Source organism: Neodiprion lecontei, chromosome 7 (assembly GCF_021901455.1).
Source record: "Neodiprion lecontei isolate iyNeoLeco1 chromosome 7, iyNeoLeco1.1, whole genome shotgun sequence".
Classification (NCBI taxonomy): Eukaryota; Metazoa; Arthropoda; class Insecta; order Hymenoptera; family Diprionidae; genus Neodiprion; species Neodiprion lecontei.
The window spans coordinates 14,850,413-14,878,277 of NC_060266.1; the positions used below are offsets into that span (position 1 = coordinate 14,850,413).

At 41.1% G+C, this 27,865-nt stretch overlaps 1 protein-coding gene across 1 annotated transcript; it reads right to left on the bottom strand.

Moving 5' to 3' along the window:
* Positions 1-11,998: 11,998 nt before the first annotated feature.
* Positions 11,999-14,527, bottom strand: LOC124295560. Its single transcript, XM_046745982.1, has 2 exons — positions 12,923-14,527; positions 11,999-12,802 (listed from the first exon to the last, which is right to left on the bottom strand). The coding sequence occupies exons 1-2, from the start codon at positions 14,525-14,527 to the stop codon at positions 11,999-12,001; spliced, it is 2,409 nt and encodes an 802-aa protein (XP_046601938.1).
* Positions 14,528-27,865: the final 13,338 nt, after the last annotated feature.

The window sequence follows — 27,865 nt, forward strand, 5'->3', positions numbered from 1 at the left end:
TTCGTTTTCTGAAAAGTTTTTTTCATTTTCTGAAAACTTTTTTTCATTTTCTGAAAACTTTTTTTCATTTTCTGAAAACTTTTTTTCGTTTTCTGAAAAGTTTTTTTCATTTTCTGAAAACTTTTTTTCATTTTCTGAAAACTTTTTTTCATTTTCTGAAAACTTTTCTCGCGGTAAACAAATAAATATGCGTAATTGCTCGATATATTAATAATAATAATGAATAAATAATTGTTAAGTATATGAATTCACATTTTTAAATCCATTAAATATCGTATTGATGGTGAAACGTTTCCGCCCGATGGTGGATCGTTCGAGGCGTCAAACATCAAATATTTACATCAATTCTATGTCTACAGTTTATCCTATAGCTATTGGGGGGCTGGGACAAAACCCCAAGGTACGGTGTCGGTCTGTCCAGGTATCAATTGCCGCTTGTCATCCTGCCAACTCAGAGCCAATTTTTTTTGTACTATCGTGCTTACTTCGTGTTTTTTGCTGCGTATTAAACACTGTGGAAGAGTCAACTCTCGGTAAGCCGTCAGACAGCGCTTATAATCATCAAACGTGATGCTATTTATCGATGAATTTCTTACACCCTTGGCACGCTTACTCACTTTTACGCCACTGTCATATTTTTCCCCATCCTCACCCATCGTAGTAAATGTGTACAGCTTTGCTCGCAGTCCCACAAACTCTGTCATAATTTTACCATTATTTTCATCCTTCATTAGCCCTAGTTGTTTTTTGTTTTTAAGGGGAATACCATACACATTGTCGGGCGGATAGTCAGAGGTGTCAAACATTGTATCTACGTCACGTTTGATGATATCGTAGATATTAGGCACATTGAATTGATAAATAAGGCTGTCTGTGTCGGTATACATCAATTTAGCCTGTTTATTCGAAAAGTTGGTTTTAATATAATTATAGTGGAAATCGTAGAGAAAGATTTTTGACAGATCTAGAATTGATGCGCCGACGTAAATAGGTTTGGCGAAGTGAACTTTGACACGATTCATTTCAATGATAACCATATCAGTGTCAAATACGGTGCAGCTGTGAAAGTTTGCTCGGGCAATAAGCGTTCTCGCACCACCTTTTCCCTCCCATTTTGTAACCAATTTAACATCTTTATGATTTCGCACATTCTCCATAATCTTGCCGAACACAGCGTTATTTATGAGTTTGTAAAAGTTTTTCTCAAATTCATTCCTAGATTGCTTACGCATAACTGTATTGAGCGTGATGTAAGGCTCGAGCCATGGAGATTGCGCAAACTTCAAAATTCTATGCACTTTCGTTAATTTCAATCCTAAACTCAAGCACTGTTTCAAATTTCTATAGTGCAATATATACTTTGTTTTGGGGTGAAGGGTGGTCGCGAGTTTGGCATTTTTACTACCTGGGGGAGTAAAATGTTCGGGACAAAGAGGTGAGTCTTTGTGATCCTCGTGGAGTTCTACAGGGTAGTCCAAATCTACCTCCAGAAAGTAACCGATCGGCGAATCGTCCGGATAGTTCGTTATATCGATCTGCTGATACTCCCACTCGAACGAACCGATTGGTAAATGCACGCTCATAGCTGCACCGTACAGGTTATTCACGTCAAAATACATGAGATACGATTCCGCTTTGTTTGGATCAAAATCTGTTCCCATGAATCTATTATTGGCCCGAGCGTGTCGATTAGAACATTGCGCTACGCCGCCTCGAATGGCTCTTTCAATAAATAACACCATTTCAGGGTTGTCTAAAAGTTGCAAATTTACATTAGTATGCTTGAGCATCGCGTCAAAAGCAAGCCTCGGTGCAGTGTAGTAGTGCAACGGATCTAAATTGTATGTTTTGAAGCAGCTAGCGCGGAAATTTTCGAAAATATCGGCAAGCAAAAAGAACATCGGTCTTTAAATATAAATCTGAATAGCCCCCCAATGACTCTAAATGGAATTCCCTCCAAACAGTTTTCGCGTGCTCGTAATCGATGTCTGAAATATTTGCATCGCAGAGGTGCGAGTAGAAATGCTTCTTTGCAGGTAATCGCGGTTCATCGAGTTTCCCCCAACAATCGACGTATTCATAGGGAAAAACGCCTTTGCGGGTCATCAAACTGAACTGAGTCGGGTTATTATAAAATTTGCGTGTTATGTGTTTATCGGTATCGGTCAAATATGTGGAAAGTTTATCGATGCTGCTAGCCATAAATCGGAACGAATCGATGAATCTCAAGTGCATCATTGTTCCATCGACGCGTTTCGTGAAGGATATATATTTTTCCTTATTTATGGGTAGCAGTGTAATTTTACCGGGAAAAGTTGACGCGAGGGATTTTATTAAAAAGTGAGAATCGTAACCGGACAAATTGTGGAAAACTATTGGAATTGTGTGCGACTCTCTGAAATTCAAATTACACCGATTATGAGCAGGACCACGATATTTACCCGTGAAGTGACAGTGATCGTAACACTTTTTCTCCCCAGGGGTAAACGGTTTTTCACAAATATAACAATTCTTTGCGCGCATGTGACGATCGCGTTGCACTTGGGTAAGAGACTTCATCGGAATTATGTTTTTGATGCGTGACTCTACTTGAATTGATAAATCTTTAAGCTGTTGCATAAACCAATCTATGCAATCAACACCGCGTTTACCGTGGAACCCCGATAAAGTCTCATCGTACGCGCAATGTACATAGTACGCTACACTGTGCGGGATATGCTTTTGAATTTCACAAGTTTTACGAGTTTCAAATTCATCTATAGGTTCAGGGATTAATATACATTCGAGATCGGCGTATACGACAAATGGAACGGTGCCTTTGTTTTGAAAATTGGAAAATACTAAATCTTTACACTTGGGAAATTCCATGCGTACTTTATTTAGCGTAATACAATCTTGCCGATGATTGTCGTAGGCGTGTTTCACGCTAAAGTGGCACAAACATCTGTCACATAAAAACAGCTGGCCATTATGATCAGACAATTGTTTGCTCACCAATCGGGAAAGATCTTTAATCCAAGCAAAGTGGAATCTCGGTGCAAACTCACCAGTCATGTCGTCTTCCGGATTACTCTCAACCATTAGAAGATGGATCGTGTCAATGTTTACGCTATGCAAATTTTTACTCAAATAAATTGGCACGATGACGCTTTTATTTGATTTTGCATGATGCGAAAAAGTTTGAGATTCTATTCCATATACATTGATGCGCAAATTATTCAATCTCTCAAGCTTTTTCACATCATGTAGAGTAGCAGGGAATTTGATACCTGTACAGTCCAACTCGGAAATATATCGATGATAACGGCTAGTCCTATCGGCGTTGATCTTGACCGGGTGGAGGGCTGCTGTGACGGACCACAGAAGGCATCTTTCGTCCTCGTTCCTCACGTTAATCACAGCCTTTTTATGTCGAATGTCTTGGGGCAGCTCGACGAATGTTGAAGCCCCCGCGGCGAGAGGCTGGTAGCGATTGATATTTACAGCGATGTTAAGGATCTCAATCATACTCCAGCCGGAATCGCGTTGCTCGAGATCTTCCACCTTTGACTGCAGATCACCCCGTGCACGTGTAAACCAACCATTTATATCGCTTGATGGGAGGAGAATCGCCACGTTGGTGGTGTTGAAACTCTTAACTTCGGTGGAGATCTCTTCGTGCTTGGCATTTTCGAATTTGCACGATAATATGAGGTTAACCTTCACATTTCCCTCCTCGCGCAGTATCAGCTCCAACTTCTCGGTGACGACGCGCTGCACATCGTCCAGAAAGGCGTCCAAATTTTTATGACGGAGATTTGTGATAACCCCCGTTCTGATTCGGCTGGCAAAAGCGCTATCCACGTCGTCCCATTGTACACCCGCAGGAGTACCGAAATTTCCACCCGTCACCACTGTGCGCTGCTGCAACTCCTTGATCTTCGTCACCCAAGATTGCAGGAGTGCGATCGTATGTTGGATCCGTATTTTCGCACCAACGGTTGTTCCTCGTTGCATGGAAATATCGCGCAGAACTTGGATATTCGCAATTCCAATATCAGCCCAATGATTGATGACGGCGTCATTCTCTTCTCCGGGTGGTTGCTCTCTCAGCAAATTGTACGTCCTCTCCATCTGCTCCGCAAGTCCCATATACGCTTCGACTGCCATGACTTTGACGTTGATATAAGCTGAACTTTGTATAACTTTTTTGACTTGCACGTATCGTGTAAGACTGACGAGTCTGCATCGGATGCGTTGAGCTTATATGTATATAGGCCGATAGATCGCAAGAATTTGGGAACTGTGCGCACTGCGTTCTGCGCATATCGGAGGGTAAAATGACGTCAGAGATGCGGTGCGCACTGCGTTCTGCGCATCTCGGAGGAAAAAATGACGTCAGAGACGACTGGGTTGGCCCTTTATCCGACCCGCCATCCCTAAATTTTTGGGTTTTATTGCCCTCCCGACTCTGCAGAGATGATGAAATTCATGTAAAAAATGACGCGAAAGACGGCTGGGGTCCGCAGTCCCCGCCCCCACCATCCCTAAATTTTTGCGGTTTATCTGCCAGTTTGAAGTCACCCAGTTCCGCAGCTGCATCTTGCCTTGAAGCGTGTTGGAACAGGTTTTTACCCCCTCCCCCTCCCCCTCTCCACGAACCCACCGCCGCCTAATGTAGTTTTTGAGTTTTATGAGTCTTTAAGCAGCGTGGGCCATGTGGTGTGAAAAATCGGTCAACGAAAAGCAGGTAGCGAACAGTGTTTGGTGTGAGAAAAATCTTATCTTGCCCGCTCTTCACCGGATGGTATGTGTACACACAGTTTTGGGTTTTACGACTCTTTATAGCGAACAAGTCCGAGCCTGCACATCCCCCGCCATTCTCTATGATATGTATATTCGGTTTCAAATGAGCTACTATAAGAAAGAAGCTGGGCCTTTGCTATCGAGGCGTGAATTTACAAACCAAGCTCCCCTTATCGTCATCGATTGCTCCAAGCAGAACGAAACATTGAAAACTGGTGACCTGTGGACATTCGATTGGAATTTGACTCTAGCACTACGTTCCCACCACACACTTCTGCCTACTGCATGATCTTGCATGATCGCATTGTTGAATATAATCCGATCAGTGGTACTGTTAAAAAATTGGTTTAAGTCAATTTTGGAATAACAATATGTTTAATTAATATGGATATTGAAAATGATATGTATAATTTCACTCGTTAAAATTTAGAATAAGATAATTGAGAATACAATAAGAAAACTAAATGTAATTGGTGTTAAATAAAAAAATTGTTAAAAGCATTCAAAACGCCATTTTAAACCTTCCTTCAGGGGTCATTTCCTGGAATTTTTTCAATAGATCTAGCGGGTTCTTACCTTATCTGATTTATGTGCGGCTTTCCGGCGCCAAACAAGTCTCGACAGGAATTATTTTGTGTGTGTGTGTGTGTGCGTGTGTGTGTGTGCGTGTGTGTGTGTGTGTGTGTGTGTGTGTGTGTGTGATCCTATGGAAATAGCCGCCAAAAATGACCGGGGGGGGGGGGGGGGTGGCTAGGGGGGAGCTAGGGGGGAGCTAGGGGGGAACTAGGGGGGAACTAGGGGGGAGCGCCGCCATCTTTGAGTTAGAACTCTCATATATACACTACTCTAATGCAAAAAGTTGAAGGCAAACCTCGCGTTGTCGCGTATTATAGTAAAAGAACGACGAGCGCAGAATCTCATTATCACTCTTATGAACTGGAAACTCTGGCTGTAGTAAACGGCATCAAACATTTTCGTCACTTCCTACACGGAAGAGAGTTCACCGTCATCACCGATTGTAATTCCGTTAAAGCGTCACGTACGAAGATGGATTTAACTCCACGTGCACACAGATGGTGGGCATTCCTCCAAACATTCACTTTTGATGTCATTTATCGCGAGGGTAAGCGTATGTCACACGTCGATTTTTTCTCGCGCAACCCCTTGCCAGTACAAACAGTTTTTGATAAAATACCACAAAAACAGATTAATTTTACCGAAATCTCTCACAATTGGCTCTTAGCTGAACAACAGCGTGATGATAGTATCTGTGACCTTATTTCTAAACTAGAAAATGAAGAACTCGATCCAAACACGGCTGAGACTTACGAAATTAGGGAGGGCGTGCTTTACCGTAAAGTCCAGCGAAATGGTCGCAGCAAATTTTTACCAATAGTACCTAGAGCATTACAATGTTCAGTGATAAATCATGTCCACGAGTCCCTCATGCACTTGGGTTGGCAAAAGTCTCTGGACAAAGTTTTTCAACATTACTGGTTTCCGAATGTGACTAAATACGTCCGAAAATTTGTCGAAAATTGTATCACTTGTAGAGTATCCAAATCTCACTCGGGCAAGGTACAAGAAGAACTTCACCCAATTCCGAAAACCGCCATTGCGTGGCACACCGTACACATAGATGCGGCGGGAAAACTAAGTGGGAAAAACAACGTCAAAGAATACGCTTTTGTGGTCATCGATGCTTTCACAAAATTCGCTCTTCTTCTTCATACCGTGCGTATCGATGCTGCTAGTGCTATCAAAGCCCTTAGATCCGCGGTTGCACTGTTCGGCGCCCCGACTCGGGTGATCGCGGATCAGGGCAGATGTTTCGCAAGTAAAGATTTTAAGGATTTCTGCAACTCTCATAACATAGCCCTTCACCTGATAGCAACGGGTACTTGTCGCGCCAACGGGCAAGTCGGACGCTTTATGAGCACCATAAATGACATGCTTACATGCGTCGAGACTAGCAAAGAGAGAACTTGGCAGCAAGCGTTAGATGACGTGCAACTAGCCCTAAGTTGTACAACATCCCGCGTTACTAAAGCTAGTCCTTTAGAACTGATGATAAGTAGAGTTGCCAGACCGCTTGGGTTAATGACTCTGAGTGACGATACTGAGGAAGTTCGCTTTTCTGAGATTAAAGAGCAGGCAGCGAGGTCTATCAAATGGAATGCTCAAAAAGAAAAAGAGAGATTCATAATACCAAGGCGAAAGTTTCAAGGTTTGCTGTTGGCGATTTTGTGCTACTCGAAAATCATAAACGAAATCAAACAAAGCTAGACCCAAAATTCAAAGGACCCTTCAAAATCACCGATGTGTTAGCCGGTGACAGATATTGTTTAAAAATCTTAGACAGTAACAGAACCTACAAGTTGTGCGAGATATCGGGCTAGATTTGGTCACGTGAGGCTGGCCAGGATTGCCAGTAAACGAAAATTCAAATCCGCATGTACGGAGCTGCTGAGACCAAGCGAGCCAAAAGACGATTAGTCGGTCACCAACCACCTATCCGAAAGGACCGCACCATTTCTTATATATTTCACATAAACTGATTATCCCGTTGCCGAGTAGTCTGGAGGACAGGAGATATTCGTGAACAAGAAGAAGGAACCTGGCCCACAAAGAAGACCCCGGGGTTCCCAGTAGCTCTGTGTTCTTTTGTTTTGTCCCTCTTATTATTTATACATATTTATTTCGTTCTTTTTTTTTGGTTCCGCTCTTTTTAATTCTCTTTTGTGACGCCTATTGGCTCATTTTATCTTTTATAACCTTAAGCCCGGCCGTTTTTTTGTCTTTAGATTTTATTTATACATGGATCGGCCATTGTAAATTTATTTATTGATTTATTCTGTCCTTCTATTTTTAGTGCCTGCTATATCTTTTGTAACGACTATTAGCGTTCTCTTCGATTTTACAATCGGACACGCCCATGTTAGAAAGATAAGTTTACCCTTTTCTTGTTTTGTAGTGTATGTAGTTCAATAATAAATAAAACGAGGTGGCTATTTTAACTTTAGGTACGACCCGCTTACAATATTATAATTACTGATAGAAAATCATAAAGAATCATTACAAAGTACGCGCATGAGCGCTTGAGACTTATGCCCGACTGCGACGTTCCTAAAGAGCTTAATCCATGTTGTTTAGAGAGATGGCAAAAAGATATGGATCATCGACGTGGGATCCGCGAATTAGTGACGAGAACGAGTGTGAATGAAACGAAATGATGTAGAGATGTAGAGAGATGATGATTAATAGTAACCGAGAATTTTTATTGGTTTTGATGCGGCGATACAGACCGTATCGCAAGAGAACGTTACAGAGAGTGAAGATTTTACAGAGCGAGAGAACACATAGATTATACACATACATGATTTCGAGATAGTAGACAATACATGAGATACAGCTGATGGGTTTTGAGTCGCGACACGGGCAAGCGGCGAGATTTGACGCAGAGACGGCAAGTAAACATTGCACGCGAGTGTGCGTACATGTGCGAGGACGATTTTGAGTGTCGCGAGACACACATTTAACTATTCGATACCTTGCCGAAACACATCGCGTGACTAAAGGTAAAAGGGCGCATCCCAATCTATGTGCCCTTTTACCTTTGCAAAAGTAAAAGGGCGTATAATTTTTTTTTAGTGCATGTTTCGTGAAACTATTTTTCAACATTTAGTATCAAAATGAGAATTTTTCTTTATGCGCCCTTTTACTTTTAAGTATTATTTTTCTAAAAGGTGAAAGGGCGTATGTCTTGAGATACGCCCTTTTAGTATTTTTTTTACAGATATTTGCGTTTCAGACGATTTTGAACCGATTGGCAAAAAAAAATTTTTTTGTACGCCCTTTCAGCATAAATCCCTACTAACATGTAGGGATATGCCCTTTTACCTTTAGGCACGCGACATGTTTAGAAGAAGAAAGTGTGGAAACACAGTCAGAAAGTGTCGATGTCGGCGGAAGTGATCAAGCTAAGATACACAAATAGTTGATACCCATTCGCTTTGCTTATTAGTCACAAGTCATAGAAACCCTACCCCACTGATGTGGACGGAGACGGCGTGATGCAACGGCGAGCGATGGGAGACATGGTTATATGGTTGATCGAATCGCATGGGCGATTGGTAGCTACATGGATAGCGAGTTGTATATTGATCACATGGTTGATCGAATCGCAGGGGCGATTGTTAGCTACAGGGATGGCGAAGTATGCCTTGAAAAAAAAAAAAAATGTGTTCATTTTGGTAGCAGCCCTAAGTTTTGCATTGGTTGTGCGAACCACTCTAGTTTGCGAACGTGGCAGTCCGTTAGAATTACTTTTACGTTCGTTATGGTCAGGGAGACCGAGTAGTTGAACTAATCCTACAAGTTTCCAGATAGAAAATGAATTGAACTGATACCACACGAGGTCGTGTGACAGTCAGGACGGCCGTGTCGGCGCAAGAAACCGGCAGCCTCACCGCTTGACGCTCGTAACTGTCGTACTGCTTTTGTTTTAATTTAGACCACAAAAGTATTGTTATTAAGTTCCGATCTTTGTAATGTAACAGGGGTGGGTAAAATACCTTACTTGAATCCTGAAGGTTACCTTGGGGAAGTCGAGAGACGAGAGAGCATTGATAGTCAGAGGCTCGGACGTGAAGGACCGAGAGCGTCTCGAAATCCCCACACATCTACCCGCTGCTATATTAGTGTTAGTTTCTTTAGAAAAATTAAAGAAGAGAGAAAAATCTGAAATTATGAGTGACTCTCCCGATCACCTCTATCCCCCATTAATACGTGGACGTGGGATCCGCGAATTAGTGATGAGAACGAGTGTAAATGAAACGAAAATGATGTTCAGATGGAGAGAGATAATGATTACCGATAAACGAGACTTTTATTCGTTTCGATGTGGCGATACCAACCGTATCGCAAGAGAACGTTACAGAGAGTGATGATTTTACAGAGCGAGAGAACACATAGATTACACACATACATGATTTCGAGACAGTAGACAATACATGAGATACAGCTGACAGGTTTTGAGTCGCGACACGGGCAAGCGGTGAGATTTGGCGCAGAGACGGCACGTAAACATTGTACGCGAGTGTGCGTACATGTGCGACGACGATTTTGAGTGTCGCGAGATACACATTTAACTATTCGATACTTTGCCGAAACATACCGCCCGCTTCGCTATCGGTAACGATCGCGAAATTAGATTATGCCGCCCGCCGTGCGTTATTCATTCTTAGAGTCAATAATTGTCTTAAGAGGACACTGGAAGCACACACAATTTTACGATTGGATGTTTTAACACAGAGGATTTCGTTTTAACGGTCATAACGCGAACGAGACCGTCGGTTCCCGGATGCACTTCGATCACTTTCGCGAGGGGCCACACAGATGGAGGTAGATTTTCGTTTTTTATGAGAACGACGGATCCGATTTTGATGTTCCCGCAATGAATCTGCCATTTCGAGAGGTTTTGGAAGGACTGAAGATACTCCGTACTCCACCGTTTCCAAAAAAGCTCCAGCATTTGACGCGAGTGTTGCCAATGCGATAGCCGTTGAACTGGCACCTCGATAAGTGACGGCTCAGAAATTGTGTTTAATGCTGAGCCGACGAGAAAGTGTCCTGGAGTCAAGGCACTTGGATCCCGTGGATCGTCCGAGATAGCGCAAAGAGGTCGAGAATTAAGCGTGGCTTCTACTTGCGTGAGGAACGTCGCGAATTGCTCAAAAGTTTGAGTAGCTTCTCCGATGACTCATTTGAGGTGAAATTTGACCGATTTCACTCCGGCTTCCCATTTTCCACCGAAATGAGGCGCGGAGGAAGGATTGAACCGGCACTGGGTTCCGTGTGATGCGAGGATGCTTGCGATTTCTGAGAACTCCTTTGACGATGCAGCGAGAAGATGGCGAAGTTCTGAGTCTGCGCCGACGAGATTCGTTCCACAATCGCTTGCGATCGAGGCACAAATTCCTCGTCGAGATGTGAAGCGTTTGTACGCCGCGATGAATGCCTCCGTCGTGTAGTCCGAAACTAGCTCGAGATGCACAGCCGAGGTCGTGAAGCAGATGAAGATAACGATATATCCCTTGCATGATTTCGCTCCTCTTCCGCGGGAGGCTCGAATCGAGAATGGACCAGCGTAGTCAACGTCAGAGTGAAGAAAGGGCCTTGATTGTGTGACTCGAGACTGAGGGAGTTGGCCCATCTGTTGGCTGCTGAGAGTGGCGCGATGACGCGCACAAGGAACGCAATGATGTATGAACATGCGGATCGGTACTCTTCCTCCTAGGATCCAGTACCGCTGTCGGATTGTGGCGAGAGTGAGTTGCGGACCTCCGTGGAGGGTCAACCGATGATGATGATCGATGATCAATGTGGAGAACGATGATTCGTGATGCAAGATGAACGGATGCTTTTCGTCATACAAAAGCAATGAGTCATTCAGTGACCACCGACTCTGAGAAATCCGTTCGAATCGATGAACGGCGTTAGTCGCGATAGTGGATGACTTCGAGTGAGACTTGAGCTTGTCTCGATTTGGCGAATTTCTTCTGCGAAGTACGCCTGCTGGGTCACCTTGGTCCAAAACAGTTGGGCGTCGCTCAATTCGAGAGTAGAGATCGGTCTGACAGTGATAGACGTGTTTACGCGATTCGATGTCGTCTTCGCGAGGAACCGATTTGCTGCGCGTTTACACAATGATGTGACTTTGGGGAGAGTCGATAGTTTTGAGTAGCGATCGACGAGATCCCAGATTTGTAGCAGCTTAGCTGTTGGAATGTACGTCGACAGCCCTTTTCTTTCGTCGAGATGAATGTTTTCTTCCGGTCGCGGAGATAAGGATGGCCAATTGACAGAAGGCTTCGAGAGCCAAGATGGTCCGAAGGTCCAAAGTTCTGATTTTTGAAGTTGCTCCGGAGATGCACCACAAGACGCAAGATCAGCGGAGTTTTCAGAACCCGAGATGTGATACCAACGAGCGCGCGCGAACTCTTGGATTTCCGTTACGCGATTACGAACGAATTTCTTTCACCGCCATGGGTGGCTTTTGATCCACGCGAGCGTGACTGTGGAATCCGTCCACAGATAAACCGGGGTGTTTTCGAAATTGAGAGTTTTTTCCACATGACACATCAACCGCACGAGAAGACTTGCAGCACAGAGTTCGAGACGAGGAATTGTCACCTTCTTTAGCGGCGCTACTTTAGTTTCCCGGGAACACTAGTGAAACGCGCACTTCGTGAGTGTTGATATACGTTCGCGCGTAGATCACTGCGCCTAATGCACTTTGAGAGGCGTCCGCGAAACCGTGGATCTCTATCCCGAGAGATGCTGAACTTAACCCGATCCATCGTGGGATGGTGATAGCTGAGATGCCTTGAAGTTCTTGTAGAAACTCGATCCATTGCGAGGACAATGAAGCTGTGAGCGGCTCGTCCCAGTCGAAACCGAGTGCCCACAATTCCTGGGTAAAGATTTTGGCTCTGATCGTGATCGGCGAGAGCCATCCGAGAGGATCAAAGAGCTGCGCGGTTTGTGAGAGAACTTTTCGTTTCGTGAAATTGTCCCGAGTTTGATGAATTTGCAGAGAGAACGCGAAGGCGTCGATGTCTGGTCTCCACGCAAGACCAAGAGCCCGAAAGAATGGACTTTGATCGGGATTCAGATGCATCGCGATCTCTTGATGGTTTCGAGAAATGTCAACGAGAGTTTCTGGGTGGCTTGAACTCCACTTTTGAAGTTCAATGCCGCCCGCCTTGAGCAATTGATTGAGTTCGTTGATTTTCTCGCAACCTTGATCTACATCTTCTGCTCCTGAGAGGATGTCGTCGACGTACGTGTTCTCGAGAATGACGTGGCTCGCAAAGGGATACTGCCTACCTTCGTCCTGAACGAGTTGACGAAGAACACGGATCGCGAGATACGGAGCGCTTGCAAGACCATACGTTACCGTGGTCAATTGATATTCTTCAATCGGTAGCTCTGGTTCTTCCCTCCCGAGGATTCGCTAAAAATATTAATCATCATTAAGGACCAAAATTTGTCGGTACATCTTGACGATGTCTGATGAGAACGCGACTGGATATTGTCGCCAGCGTAAGAGAACGTCCGCGAGGTCGGTTTGCACATTTGGTCCGACGAGAAGATTGCCATTGAGAGAGAGTCCGAGGTTGGTTCTTTGAGACCCGTTGAACACGACACGCAATTTTGTTGTTGAACTGCTGTCGCGAACTACACCGTGACGGGAAAGATAAAACACGCGGGAATTGTCTTCAGGTATATTGATAGCGCGACGCATGTGCCCGAGTTCACGATATTCAAGAAGGAAGCTCGAGTAAGCCTCCTTGACTTTCGCGTCGCTACCGAACCGTTTCTCCAAACGATGGAGCATTTGATGCGCGGAATTCCGCGAGTTGCCGAGCTCCACCGCATTGTCCTTGAGCGGCAGCCGAACTACGTAACGACCGGACGCAGTTCGAGAAACCGTTTCGCGAAAGTGTTGCTCACAACGCTCTTCTTCGGAAGTTAGTGCCAAAGGTTTCGACACTTCTTCCTGCTTCCAAAACTTCTGCACGAGATCGAGCAGTTCGTGATCGAGGGAGCATTGGAAGCCTTGGACTGCGCCATACGAGGGGCTGGCTGCTTCCGCTGAAACGCAGCCGGAGAGGACCCAACCGAACTGAGTTTCTTGCGTGATTGGTGTTCCTGGCGCTCCTCTTCGAACTCCTTGACAAATGATGTTGCTGTAGATGTCAGCTCCGAGAATTACGTCGATTTGACTGGGATGTGCAAAGCTTGGATCCACGAGGTTGAGTCCTCGTAGATGAGGCCAGTCTTCGACGAGAAGTCGAAATGCGGGTAGATACGATGTGAGTCGTGGAAGCACGAGTGCCTCCTCCTGACACGAGAACGAGGTGTGAGCACGAGATTGGAGTTGCAATGTCGCGATGTCGCGAGTCACTGCCGATTGATGAGCTCCGACGCCAATGATCGGTATCGTTGCTTGATGCCGACGTAGTCGCAATTGTTGTGCTAGCGACTCAGTGACGAATGAACTTTCGGATCCTTGATCGAATAGAGCACGAGCGATGATTCTTTCTCCAGTCTCCGGATTCGAGGCGATCAATTGCACTGTGGCGAGAAGAACTGGAGAGCGCTTGATCATTGTAGGCTGAGCTGAGTGTTTGCTCACCTGAGAGGCGCTGTTCGAGATTAATGCGTTCTGCACTGCAGGTTGCGCTACTGCGGCCTGTTCTTGAGATGTGCCGCTGTTGGCAGCTGTCGAGATTGAGGAAGAGTTTCGATGCAGCAAGAAATGATGTCGACCGTTGCACACGCGACACGTTTTGTTGAATCGACAGTCCTTCTGTGGACCGAGACAATTGAAGCAAAGCTTTTTCGCAGAAACCACTTCCCTTCTTTGATCGAGAGATTTGTTGCGAAAGGTCGAACAGAACGCGATGTAGTGGTTGCCTTTGCAACAAGCACACGACTGTTCCTTTGATTGCGCCGTATGTGACCTTGTCGTCTGAAGATTTGACCTTCCTTGCGATGAGTGCGGTTTTGACGTCGCGATTTGATTGTGAGCATGAGCTTGCTCCACAGCTTCGAGGGTGTCGATGCGACCGATGAGAAACGCCTCGAGCTCCGCAAATGTGGGGGGCTCGAGTTTCTCGCTGACACTTTTCTCCCACTCTTCGAGAGATGCTGGGTTGAGCTTGCGAATCGTCATGTGCACGATAATGTGATCCCCTAATTTCTCGGGAATATCGAGAAGTTCGAGCGCGCCAAGAGTTTCGCAAGTGTTACTGTGCAAGCTCTTCAGTTCCGATAATGATTTTTTTGTGACACGAGGAATCGCGAAAAGTGTCGCGAGATGAGAATCAGTCAGAAGCCGCTTGTTTTCGTATCGTGAGACGAGAGTTTCTCAGGCTCGAGGAAAGTTTTCTGCGGTGAGAGAAATGTTTTTGATGAGTTGTAACGGTTCATCGGTCACACTGGTTTTGAGGTAGTGCAGCTTTTCCACTTCCGAAAGTTGCGTATTTTTCGCAAACCATCGACGAGAAGAGGTCGTGAAACGGCTTTCATTCTGAGTAGCTGCCCGCGAAAGTGGGCATTCCGATACGCGGTAACCGTTTTGATGATCCTCCTGCTGGTGCGTCTTGAGGAGCTGCAGCGGCTTGCGCGGTTGCTGCAGGCGCAGGCTTTAGCGATTCGAGAAGATCAAGCATCACTCCTTCGCCACTCAAGAAGTGCTCTTCACACAGTCCGTAATGATCTTTCGCGAAGTACGAAAGCCTTTTGATCGCGTCGAGTTGATCACCTTTTGCTGCGAACTTGATCTCGCTGATCTTTTCGTGATTCTCTTGGAACTTATTCCAACTTGAATTTAAAGCATTAAGCCGCGACTTCACCTGCCCGTAAGTGATTTTTGCCTCGCCGAGCTTGCGCAGGTTTTCGACGGCACGAGAGATGCGCCAAATGTAGTCGTTTCGACGTTCGATATGTTCTTCGATCGACATGTTGATGTACGAGAGGTTTTAAACTCACGCGACGAACTGAGTTTTCACGAACGAGACACAAACACACTGATAGTAGCGCGACGCGATTCACACTTCGAGAGATCGGTGTTGTTGACGCTCAGATCTTAGTCACGGTCACTATGGAGGACACCGCACGTTTGAATTTAACGGACGCGACTGATTTTGGTGATGGTTTTCACCGATAACGAGATTGTTCACTTTGATAACGTGAACTCTCACAACTTGATGCACACGCGATAGTTCCGTTTCACTCACTAGCTAATTCGTTTTCCCGTAAGTCGCAACGATTCGAAAGATTCGACTCGATTTGCGAATGATCCGATTCGATTCGCGACTGACCCGGCTCGAAGGACCAAAAAAATGTTTAGAGAGATGTTAAAAAGATATTGATCATCGACGTGGGATCCGCGAATTAGTGATGAGAACGAGTGTGAATGAAACGAAAGTGTTGTTGAGATGGAGAGAGATAATGAATGCCGATAAACTAGATTTTTGTTGGTTTTGATGAGGCGATACAAACCGTATCGCAAGAGAACGTTACAGAGAGTGAAGATTTTACAGAGCGAGAGAACACTTAGATTATACACATACATGATTTCGAGATAGTAGACAATACATGAGATACAGCTGATGGGTTTTGAGTCGCGACACGGGTAAGCGGCGAGATTTGACGCAGAGACGGCAAGTAAACATTGCACGCGTGTGTGCGTACATGTGCGAGGACGATTTTGAGTGTCGCGAGATACACATTTAACTATTCGATACTTTGCCGAAACATACATATATATAATGTGACACGATTTTTCGAGGGTTATGAGATAATATAATCGGTTACCCTACGGCGCAGTCACTAACCTGAATAATTAGATATAGAGAGGTAAGACAAGAGAAAGATATGATTGTTGCGCACATGCGTCAAAAATAGATAATTAGAGAAAAAAATAAAAGTAAAGGTAAAGGTAATAGGTAAAGGTAAGGTCAGGTTCTACGACGGTTTTGCACAGCTTGCTCAGTATAGACAAAATAATGGTAGAGGGGCGGAGTCGAATCCAATAGATAAAATAAGAAACAGGTGAAACAGAAATAGTATCGGATGTATTGATTAAGGAGCGATAAATTTTGATAACAAGCAAATAGCTGAAGAGATTGAGATACAATTAAGATAGATGCGATCATTAACAATATTTACAGCCAGAGAAAAGTTAAGCGAGAGATTTGACAAATAACAGAGCGTTTTCAGAATAAGCGGGAAATATGTGTAGGCTCGCCATACTATGATTCGAGGTAATGATCAGCACGGTTTTATAATGAATAGGCAGAACAGGAAAAGATATATGGTTTAAATTAAGCATTGATCAAATAAACCATAAAATATGAAAAGCGATTATAAGAAACATGCGAAATACAGAAATTGTAATAGTTATCACATCACCAGAATTATCAGCGATATAACAGAGGCAGGGAATTAATAATTACAAGGTAAATGCAAGGAAACAGGCCAAGTAGAGAATTATTACAAGATATAGAGAATAACAGATAATACGTTTTCTCTAGTTTGCGGTAAGTGCGAGAGAAAGAGAGATAATATTCCGTACGATAAAAGATAATTTAAGATAAGGCAAATAATATTCAAGAGCATTAATATGTAACATACGACAAACCAAAGAGACTACGGACAGCTACGATCAGCGATATTAGCGAAGAAAATAATGAAAAAGATGTTAGGCGATACGGCGCAATACTCCAATGTCAAATGAACGACGAGCGGGACCGCGCGGCGGTGTAAGATCGCTCACGCGGTACACTCACTAAGATAAATCAATCAAAGGTAATAGGTACAGAAACAGATATGAGTTAATCAGAGAAAGTTTAGCGAAATAGTAATGCTCGATAATGAAGATAAGAATTGATCATCTAAGAGAGCACGCTGCTATACAACGATATTAGACATTTAGATATTCTATAAGAGAAAGATAATAAAATCAAGCGATAGTCACTAACAATGCGTAAGTAATAGTCAACCAGTCGCGAAGTTACTTGCAATAAGAAAGAGAAAGGGACAAGATATGAGATAATAGAGAATAAGGTACGAGCCCAGGTGGCTCAAGCAGACCAACTGCAAGATAAAGAGAAAGAGAGAGATAAAGATACGATATATATTGCAAGTATTTTCGTGGCTTCACAAAATAGAAAAGGAACCTCACTTACGTAAAAAGAAAGATAGAGCAGGCACCGAAGATGCGGTACTTAAGCGAGAACCAGATCTGCAGATAGCGGTAATGACACTAAATATTGCGATGGCACGTCGTTACTATTCAAGAACCGAACGTAGAGTGACGAGACGAGCGATGATCCTGATTTTCGTCGAGCTGCTGTCACGTGATTCTTCCTCAAATTTGCGGTATTCTAATTGGACCAGCAGGTCGCGTAGGCCTGGTCTACGGATAGGCGGCGATAATCCCTCGCCGCTTGTTTTTCTTCTCCCTCGACGACAGGTATCGAGGTAGCGGGACGTCGGAAGGTGGTCAGAGATTTTTTCCCTCAGCTGTGCGGTATCGTTGGTGAGTGGGGAGGTCATACATACTGCTCATGTGTTGCGATATTGAGGTGTGCGGCAATATTACGTCACCGGTCTCCTGGACTTGCGACCGACTGTACTTCACTCCTTGCTTCACTGGTACTGCCCGTTGTAGCTATTTCGTCGGCGCTGCATCCCGGCCCTCGCTCATGGAAGCCCTCATGCTGGAACGATCTGGTGGTGATGGCCCTCAACCCGGATCCCCACACTATATCCACCAGATCCACGTGGTCAGCATATCATAGCCTATTCCACGCCGCAGTCCTTCGATAGGACGGTTCGTGAAGAGAAAACCGTCCTCTATTTAATAGACAACGACTTAGTAGGTGTTATGGTCGGTTCAGCCCCAGGCTGTTAAGTATCGTCGACGGGAGGCTTTGTTGTGTTTTTAACGCACAGCCCTGTACGCCGCCTGACGATGCATCCGAGCGGTAGAAGCATTCGTTCGTGGTTCGGCTCCTGACCGATAAGTCTTAAATAGTTGGAGGTACTGCTTGTGCATCACGCACGACCCTGTTCGACAACTAGATAGGCATCCATCGGGAGTGGTTTCAGCGGTATTCGTTCGTCTGTGGTCGGTGGTGGTCGATGTTGAGCTGGTACGTGACCCCTGTCAGGCAGTGTCCTGGTATCTCGAAGCGGAGGTCTCGTAGATGGTTCTCGTAAAGCGTTACAGAATTAGGAAATAGCATAAAATTAGCTTAGTAGAGAGAATTCAACTTAAAGACAATTGGTCGTTCATTTTTGGAGTATTGGCCTCAGACGTGCTTTCGTTATTTTTAGCGATATTTGTACCTAGGGAAGTGCGATAGTTAAACAAAGTGACGGGGTACGAAATACCACGTCACAATATATATACAGGGTGTCCCTAAATTTCCTCCCACGGACTAGCCAGCATAATACCTCGTTAAAATCCAACCGAGAATTTCTTTTCCGGAAGCTCATCCGACGCATAGTTTTTGAATTATAAGCGACAGCGTTAGGCCAATCAGAGTGCACCATTTCATCTGGATTTGCCGCCACGGAAATTGCTGTTTTGTTCGTCTGGGTGAATTATTATTATTCGTTTACGAATCAAATATCGGCACCTCCCCTCTCGCCCTGTTGTACCTCTTCTCGAGCGCTGACCTCGGTATTGTTGCCGCGGCACACGCTGCCGGCCGCACACCCACGGACGCACACTCGTGTGTGTGAAACATAAGCGAATGCCCAGCTACACAATACTACGAAACACACATCTATGAGTGAAAATGAAAATAAATCTCCAAATAAATCAGCGGATTTAAGATTTAATGTTATAAAACACTTCCAATCATCGATGTATGCATAAAACTAGAGATTTTAGATGATTAATATGCCGTTAGGGTTCATAATTACTAATTTAATCAATCTGGCTTGAGATCTTCAGAATTATGCTTTCCAAACATTTTTTGTGTCTTTGTAACATAATTTTTCCACTAGTTTTGAATTCATCATTGACATCCGGTTTTTCAATAATGCGAGGGAAAAGTAACTCGCTGAATTGACGTGTCAATAGGTTTGTAAATCAATGACGATTCACCTGAGTTAACACAAAATAATTGAATAAATGGGAATTCACTGAATCACTAAAAATGATAACTGAAATCATGAGAATTATTTGAGATACAACTGAATTAGGAAGAGTTGTAATAAGTCAAGTTACTTTGAATTACTTTAGATTCGTGCCAAAATTTTATGTTTAGAGAGAAAAATAATTAAATTCAAATAAAAAAGTAATTTTAAATCAAGAAGAAGGAAATTCCCAAATACCTGAATTCAAATGAAGCAATTTCAATTTAATAAATCTATCTGAATTTGAGGAAAAATAATTATTATTATTTGGAATAGAAAAATGAAGTCGAATTACATGAATAAATTCAATTAATTCAACTCAAAAAAATATGGTGTCATTCGAATTTCTAGTTATTATCTCGTCGATTCAATGTGGGTCTGGAACCGCTTGTTTACTCACACGAACGATGCAATACACTATCGATGTATGTGATTTAAGTATCAATTACTCAAAATTTATGAAGTTAAAAATATTTTGAATAAGACTATGAATTATCAAAAGTTCTCTTCTGATATTAAGACTACACGCAGAAATTTACCAAATTGTTTAATTTTTACCAATTCAATCGAGCCGTGTCCGATTATTTGTTGAAATTGATTAATCGATACATCGATTATTTTTAGATAAGTGGCCATCACTAGCATTAATCTCAACAATTTGACCGTTATTTGCCACTTCAGACCCACATTGCATCGACGAGGAAATAACTGGGAATTTGAATGACACCATATTTTTTTGAGTTGAATTAATTGAATTTATTCATGTAATTCGACTTCATTTTTCTATTCCAAATAACAATAATTATTTTTCCTCAAATTCAGATAGATTTATTAAATTAGAATTGCTTCATTTGAATTCAGGTACTTGGGAATTTCCTTCTTCTTGATTTAAAATTACTTTTTTATTTGAATTTAATTATTTTCCTCTCTAAACATAAAATTTTGGCATGAATCTAAAGTAATTCAAAGTAACTTGACTTATTACAACTCTTTCTAATTCAGTTGTATCTCAAATAGTTCTCATGATTTCAGTTATCATTTTTAGTGATTCAGTGAATTCCCATTTATTCAGTTATTTTGTGTTAACTCAGGTGAATCGTCATTGATTTACAAACCTATTGACACGTCAATTTAGCGAGTTACTTTTCCCTCGCATTATTGAAAAATCGGATGTCAATGATGAATTCAAAACTAGTGGAAAAATTATGTTACAAAGACACAAAAAATGTTCGGAAAGCATAATTCTGAAGATCTCAAGCCAGATTGATTGAATGAGTAATTATGAACCCTAACGGCATATCAATCATCTAAAATCTCTAGTTTTATGCATACATCGATGATTGGAAGTGTTTTATAACATTAAATCTTAAATCCGCTGATTTATTTGGAGATTTATTTTCATTTTCACTCGTAGATGTGTGTTTTGTAGTATTGTGTAGCTGGGCATTCGCTTATTTTCACACACACGAGTGTGCGTCCGTGGGTGTGCGGCCGGCAGCGTGTGCCGCGGCAACAATACCGAGGTCAGCGCTCGAGAAGGGGTACAACAGGGCGAGAGGGGAGGTGCCGATATTTAATTCGTAAACGAATAATAATAATTCACCCAGACGAACAAAACAGCAATTTCCGTGGCGGCAGATCCAGATGAAATGGTGCACTCTGATTGGCGTAACGCTATCGCTTACAATTCAAAAACTATGCGTCGGACGAGCTTGCGGCAAAGAAATTCTCGGTTGGATTTGAGTCAGGTATCACGCTGGCTGGTCCGTGTCCCCCAATTTAGGGACATCCTGTATTTTATAATAATTTTATACTTGACCTGTTGCCTTGAATTTATCTTGTAATTCATAAGTCCCTATCTTTGCATATTTCTGATAATTCTGGTAATGTGATAACTATTACAATTTTTGTACTTCGCATGTGTTTTATAATCGCTCCTCATATTTTGTGGTTCACTTGCTTAATGCTTAATTTAAGTATCGTATATCTTTTTCTGTTCTGCATATTCATTATAAAACCGTATTAGTTATTACCTCGAATCATAGTATTGCGAGCTTACGCATATTTCTCGCTTATTCGGAAAACGTTCCGCTAATTGTTAAATCTCTCGCTTAACTTTTCTCTGGCTGTAAATATTAATGATCGCATTTATCGTAATTGTATCTCAACCGCTGCAGTTGTTTGCTTGTTATTAAAATTTATCGCTTCTTAATCAACATATTCGATACTATTTCTGCTTCACCTGTTTCTTATCTTGTCTATTGGATTCGACCCCTCCCCTCTGCCATTATCTTGTCTATACTGAGTAAGCTGTGCAAAACCGTCGTAGAACCTGACCTTACCTTTACCTATTACCTTTACCTTTACCTTCATCTTTTTCTCGAATTATCTATTCTCTTTGACGCATGTGCGTCTGGCGCCCAACAATCATATATTTCTCTTATTATCTCTTTTATTGTCTATATCTAATTATTCAGGTTAGTGACTGCGCCGTAGGGTGACCAATCATCTCATTTCATCGTTTAACCCTCGCGAGAAATTTTATCGTGTTACAAAATGGTGCCCAAAGTGGGGCCACGATAGTAACAGAGAATAATTGGCTCACAATATATATATATGTAAACAAATATGACGAGGCCTATATTCACCTCATCATATTTCTTCCTCACTCCCAAATTTGAAATTTCACCGCACAACAATAAGCGCCTTTGGCAGTTTCACGGTCAATAGTACATACGTGTAAATATGAGCGAATAGAGACAATAGAATACCGAGGGCATTATGACAGATTAGTACATAAACTATTATCAGCGGAATCGCACGTGGAAACGTCAGAACGAGAGGAAAATAAGCTGTAAATGTCGTTTCTCCATTTACAGGTAATATTATTTTTATTCAACGTAGAATATAAGTACGTAATGTAAAGAAAAGTAATGTAATGTAATAGTATACGAAACAATAAACTCCATTTACAGAGAAACTCATCGCAGCTTCGACAAAGTTAAAAAAGGAACATTATAAAACGACATTTTTGCTTAAAAAAAAAAAAAAATACAGAATGGAAAAACTGAAATTTGAATTTACGGTCAAGTCTTCGACGGAAGATCCGAAAACAAACATAATCGCCATAACCTCAATAACCACACCCGACGATCGCTGTTTTATACTCCCGGACCAGCTTCAACCGATGAGACATCATGCGAAACTTACAACTACGGCGGGTTATCAGAAAATAAAAGCTACACTACAAAAAAGAGGACAAGCGAGAAAAGTATGGATTAGTTTGGCCGGAGATATACTACAACAGTATAAGGATGAAGATGGGAACATAATATGCAACGACTACTTACTTGAAGAAATGTCAACAGCGCAAGACACTACACCAACAGCAAACATCACAGAAGAGGCATTACCAAGAATTTTGGAAAAATTTACCGAAAAGAAAACTGAAGATAAGCCCCAAGATTATGGAATCCGTAACTTAAGAAAGGTATCAGAAAAATTTGTAATAGAGAAATTGACAGGCAGAAATTCAAATGTGCCCCAGTGGATGGATATTTTTGAAAATGAATGTTTTCGATTAGGTGTAGAAAGAGATATTGAAAAAATCGAGATCTTTAGACTTTTTCTAGAAGATTCATGCATCGACTGGTATGGGTCAATGCTTATAAAATATACATTAGATTCAGAGTGGAGAACATGTAAACAAAATTTCTGTGAAACTTACGCCAATAAAGGGTGGACTGGGATTAGATATGCAATATCTTACAAACACATAAAGGGTTCGCTATTAGAATATGCTTTAAAGAAAGAAAGACTTCTATTAGAAACAAACAAGTCAATAGATACGCCTACCTTAATTGATCTTATTGCTGTAGGGTTACCAAATTTTGTATCTAATAGAATAGATAGAGAAAAGTTAAATCAGACTGAAGATATATTTAAGGAGATCAGAGGACTGGAGCACCTGGTGAATAAAAAAAATTCAGAACAAAAGAGTACTACAAATATTGAAAACAAAAGTAAAGCGAAAAATAGTGACCATAAACCATGTTCGATTTGCGAGAAAAAAAATAAGAGCAATCGCTACCACCCAGAATCTTTATGCTGGTTCAGGAACAAAGCCGACGATCAACAAAACAAAGAATACATAAGGCATGTAAATAACTCTGGGTTAGAAATAGAATTAAATACCAAAGATCCAAAAAACTTATAGTGCCACCATTCATCAAAATCAAAGTATTGCTAAATAATGCGTTACAAATCCAAGGAATTTACGATTCCGGGTCGAACGTTTCTTTAATTAATTCAAAGCTGTTACATTTAAAACAAAAGAAACTTCATAACTCACATAACGCACATTTAAAAACGATTAATGGTGTAAGAAAAGCAAACGGCATGATAACTCTAAAAGCTAAAATTTTTGATATCGAAAAAGAAATTGATGTTTTCATGATAGATAACGAACATTTTGAACACGAATTTTTTAATCGGACTAGACTGTATAAAAAATTTCCAATTAAGACAAAACGAAAATTTATAAATTACACAAAAAATCCAGGCCATTCCTGAAAATAGACTTAAAAACAAACCTAACATACAAAATACAAATAAAGAATATATTGAAAACAAAACAAAAAATTACCAATTGAATTTCAATGAACATGTAAATACGTCAGAATTTAACATAGTAATAAACCACTTGGAAATGCAACAACAATCCGAAATTGACAAACTAATCGATAAATATAAATCGATTTTTGCCAGAGATAAATACGACATAGGCACTGTAACGGATTATGAAGCTCGTATTGATTTATTAGTTGATAAATATTGTTACAAAAGACCGTACAGATGCACTATGGAGGATAAAAAAGAAATAGAACACCAAATAACAAAATTATTAGAAAAAAATTTAATTGAAGAGTCTTATAGCCCATTCGCTGCACCAGTGACATTAGCTTATAAAAAAGATGACGGAAAGAAAGCTAGACTATGCATAGATTTCCGGGAATTAAACAAGATAGTCATTCCTCAGGCGCAGCCTTTTCCATTAATTGAAGATCTGATAGTTAAGACACGAGATTGTAAATATTTTTCGTCCTTAGATATAAATTCAGCTTTCTGGTCAATTCCCCTAAAAATTGAAGACAGACGAAAAACCGCATTCGTAACTCAAAAAGGCCATTTCCAATGGACCTGCCTACCCTTTGGTTTAAAAACATCACCAGCGATTTTCCAGAGAATATTAAGTAATATAATAAGAGAGCACAAGCTCTCGAACTTCAGCGTAAATTATATAGATGACATTCTAGTATTTTCAAAAACTTTTGATGAACATATTGACCATTTATCACAGCTATTAGAGTCAATTATGGAAGAAGGATTCAGACTAAAACTTTCAAAATGTACCTTCGCATCAGACTCAGTTAAATATTTAGGCCACGAAATAAGATACAACTCGATTAGTCCACTAAATGACAATCTAATCTCAATAAAAAAATTTCCAACGCCAAAAACAAAAAAAAATGTTCGACAATTTCTAGGAAAAGTGAATTTTTACGGCAAATATATACCAAACGTTTCGGTTACCTTAGATCCGCTACATAACTTACTAAGAAAAGGGCAAAACTTTATTTGGTCCGAACAATGCCAAAAAGCTTTCGAGAGCATGAAATCTCTACTTTGCTCTCAACCGATTTTAACAATTTTCGATCCACATCTGCCAATATATATCCACACGGACGCAAGCTTACAAGGCATTGGGGCTGTACTAAAACAAATACAATTAAACAAAGAAGATAAACCAGTCGCATATTTTTCAAAAAAATTAAATGTGTCCCAAAAAAGAAAGAAAGCTATCTATATAGAATGTTTAGCAATAAAAGAGGCAATAAAATTCTGGCAGCACTGGCTTATAGGAAAATCATTTACGGTTTTCTCGGATCATAAACCTTTAGAAAATATGAATATTAGGTCTAGGACAGATGAGGAATTAGGTGACTTAATGCATTATCTATCTCAATACGATTTCGAAATAAAATACACTCCAGGAAAGGACAATTTAGAAGCAGACTGCCTCAGCAGAAACCCAGTACTAGAACCTAATGATAATGAAGAAGAAATTTTAAAAACCGTTAATTTCATGAAAATAGAAGACATTCAGAACGATCAAGAAAACAATAAAGACATCCAAAACGGTAAAGACAAGTTACTATACAAGAATAACACGTATTATAAAAGAATAGGAACAAGTGAAAAAATTTTACTCTCAGAAGATTTCAGTAAAGAACTTATACAAAAAGTACACCTCTTCTATTGTCATTTAGGAATAAAACAAATACAAAATAAGATAAAACCATTTTACATAGCAAAAAATCTGAATCAAAATATTTAAACAATTTGCGAAAACTGTGGAGTTTGCATTAAAAATAAATCAAGAGGAAAGCACAAAATTGGATTAATGTCCCAATTAGGTCCTGCGACTTACCCCTATGAAATAGTGTCTATAGATACAATTGGCGGATTCGGAGGTTCACGGTCAACAAAAAAGTATTTACACTTGCTCGATGATCATTTCACAAGATATGCTACTATTTTGACCTCAAAAACTCAGAATGCAACTGATTTTATAAAATTGATACAGACAGTCTTGCCAAATAATAAAATAAACATGATCCTATCCGATCAATATCCAGGGATAAATTCCAAAGAGTTCAAAGAATTTTTGAATAAAGAAGATATAACCTTGAATTTTACAGCAGTGAACGCACCGTTTTCAAACGGACTCAATGAAAGACTGAACCAAACGCTAGTTAATAAAATTAGGTGTAAGATGAACCAAAAAAAATCAAAAACTGCGTAGCACATGAGTGCATAGAAAAGTACAATGATACAGAACATACTGTAACAGGATTCTCTCCTAGATACTTATTGGAAGGAAAAAGCAGTACAATCTTACCAGAAGAGCTGAAACAAGAAAAAACAGAAAACGATTTGCATGAAGATAGAAAACGTGCTCTAGAGAATACAAATAAATCACATGAATATAATGAAAAGCAATTCGACAAAAATAGAAAATATCATGAATTTAATATTGGAGACCTAGTTTACGTTGAAAATAGCCATAGACTAAATAGGAAAAAATTAGATTGACTAAAAATCGGACCATACAAAATTATAGAAAAAATTTCAAACTCAATTTATAAAAAACATACAGATCGAAATAAGTCAGAGTCATTGTTTCACATTACAAAGCTTTTACCGGTCCCAAAGGTTATTCAAGAAGACCAGTGTCTCCTCACTGGTTTCTTTTCTTCGGGGGGGAGGGAGATGTAAACAAATATGACGAGGCCTATATTCACCTCATCATATTTCTTCCTCACTCCCAAATTTGAAATTTCACCGCACAACAATAAGCGCCTTTGGCAGTTTCACGGTCAATAGTACATACGTGTAAATATGAGCGAATAGAGACAATAGAATGCCGAGGGCATTATGACAGATTAGTACATAAACTATTATCAGCGGAATCGCACGTGGAAACGTCAGAACGAGAGGAAAATAAGCTGTAAATGTCGTTTCTCCATTTACAGGTAATATTATTTTTATTCAACGTAGAATATAAGTACGTAATGTAAAGAAAAGTAATGTAATGTAATAGTATACGAAACAATAAACTCCATTTACAGAGAAACTCATCGCAGCTTCGACAAAGTTAAAAAAGGAACATTATATATATATATATATATGTAAGTTTGACCTTATCAAACTTAATCTCCCAGTCGAGTACATGACAGAACTGTTATGTACACGACTGAAGGAGACGTCGAGTGGAGGACACAGTGGGAGCAAGAGAGTCGCTCGATAGCGGGCATACGGCATAGTCCTGTACAGAAAACTTAGAAATATAGAATCACTACGAGATACCGACAATTGTGTTGATTCAGGTGCGGTACTAAAGTTAATGTAATATTATTTAATTGTAAACGTCAACTTATATTTTGTGTGTTTTAATTACAGTTATTTTACTGCAACTTCACGTGTCGTAATTTCTCCACCTTTCCTCGAAATTACCAAGTCTCTGATTTCGAAACTTACAAATCAACACAATGGGTGATATAAAGGCGATATTCCACTTCGCATCTGAGGCGGCAGATACCAAAACGACTGTAGTTAAAGTCAAGACGATCCAATTGGTGGGCCAACCAGAAATTTTTCAATTTCCTCGAGAGCTGCAAACGAGTGAACAACACCCACAACTTTTTGAAAACGCAGTGACAAAAGGAGTCGTCAAAAGTTTGAGGACACGCAACAAGTTCCGAAAAGTGGTCATAACCCTGGTAGAAGGTAGACT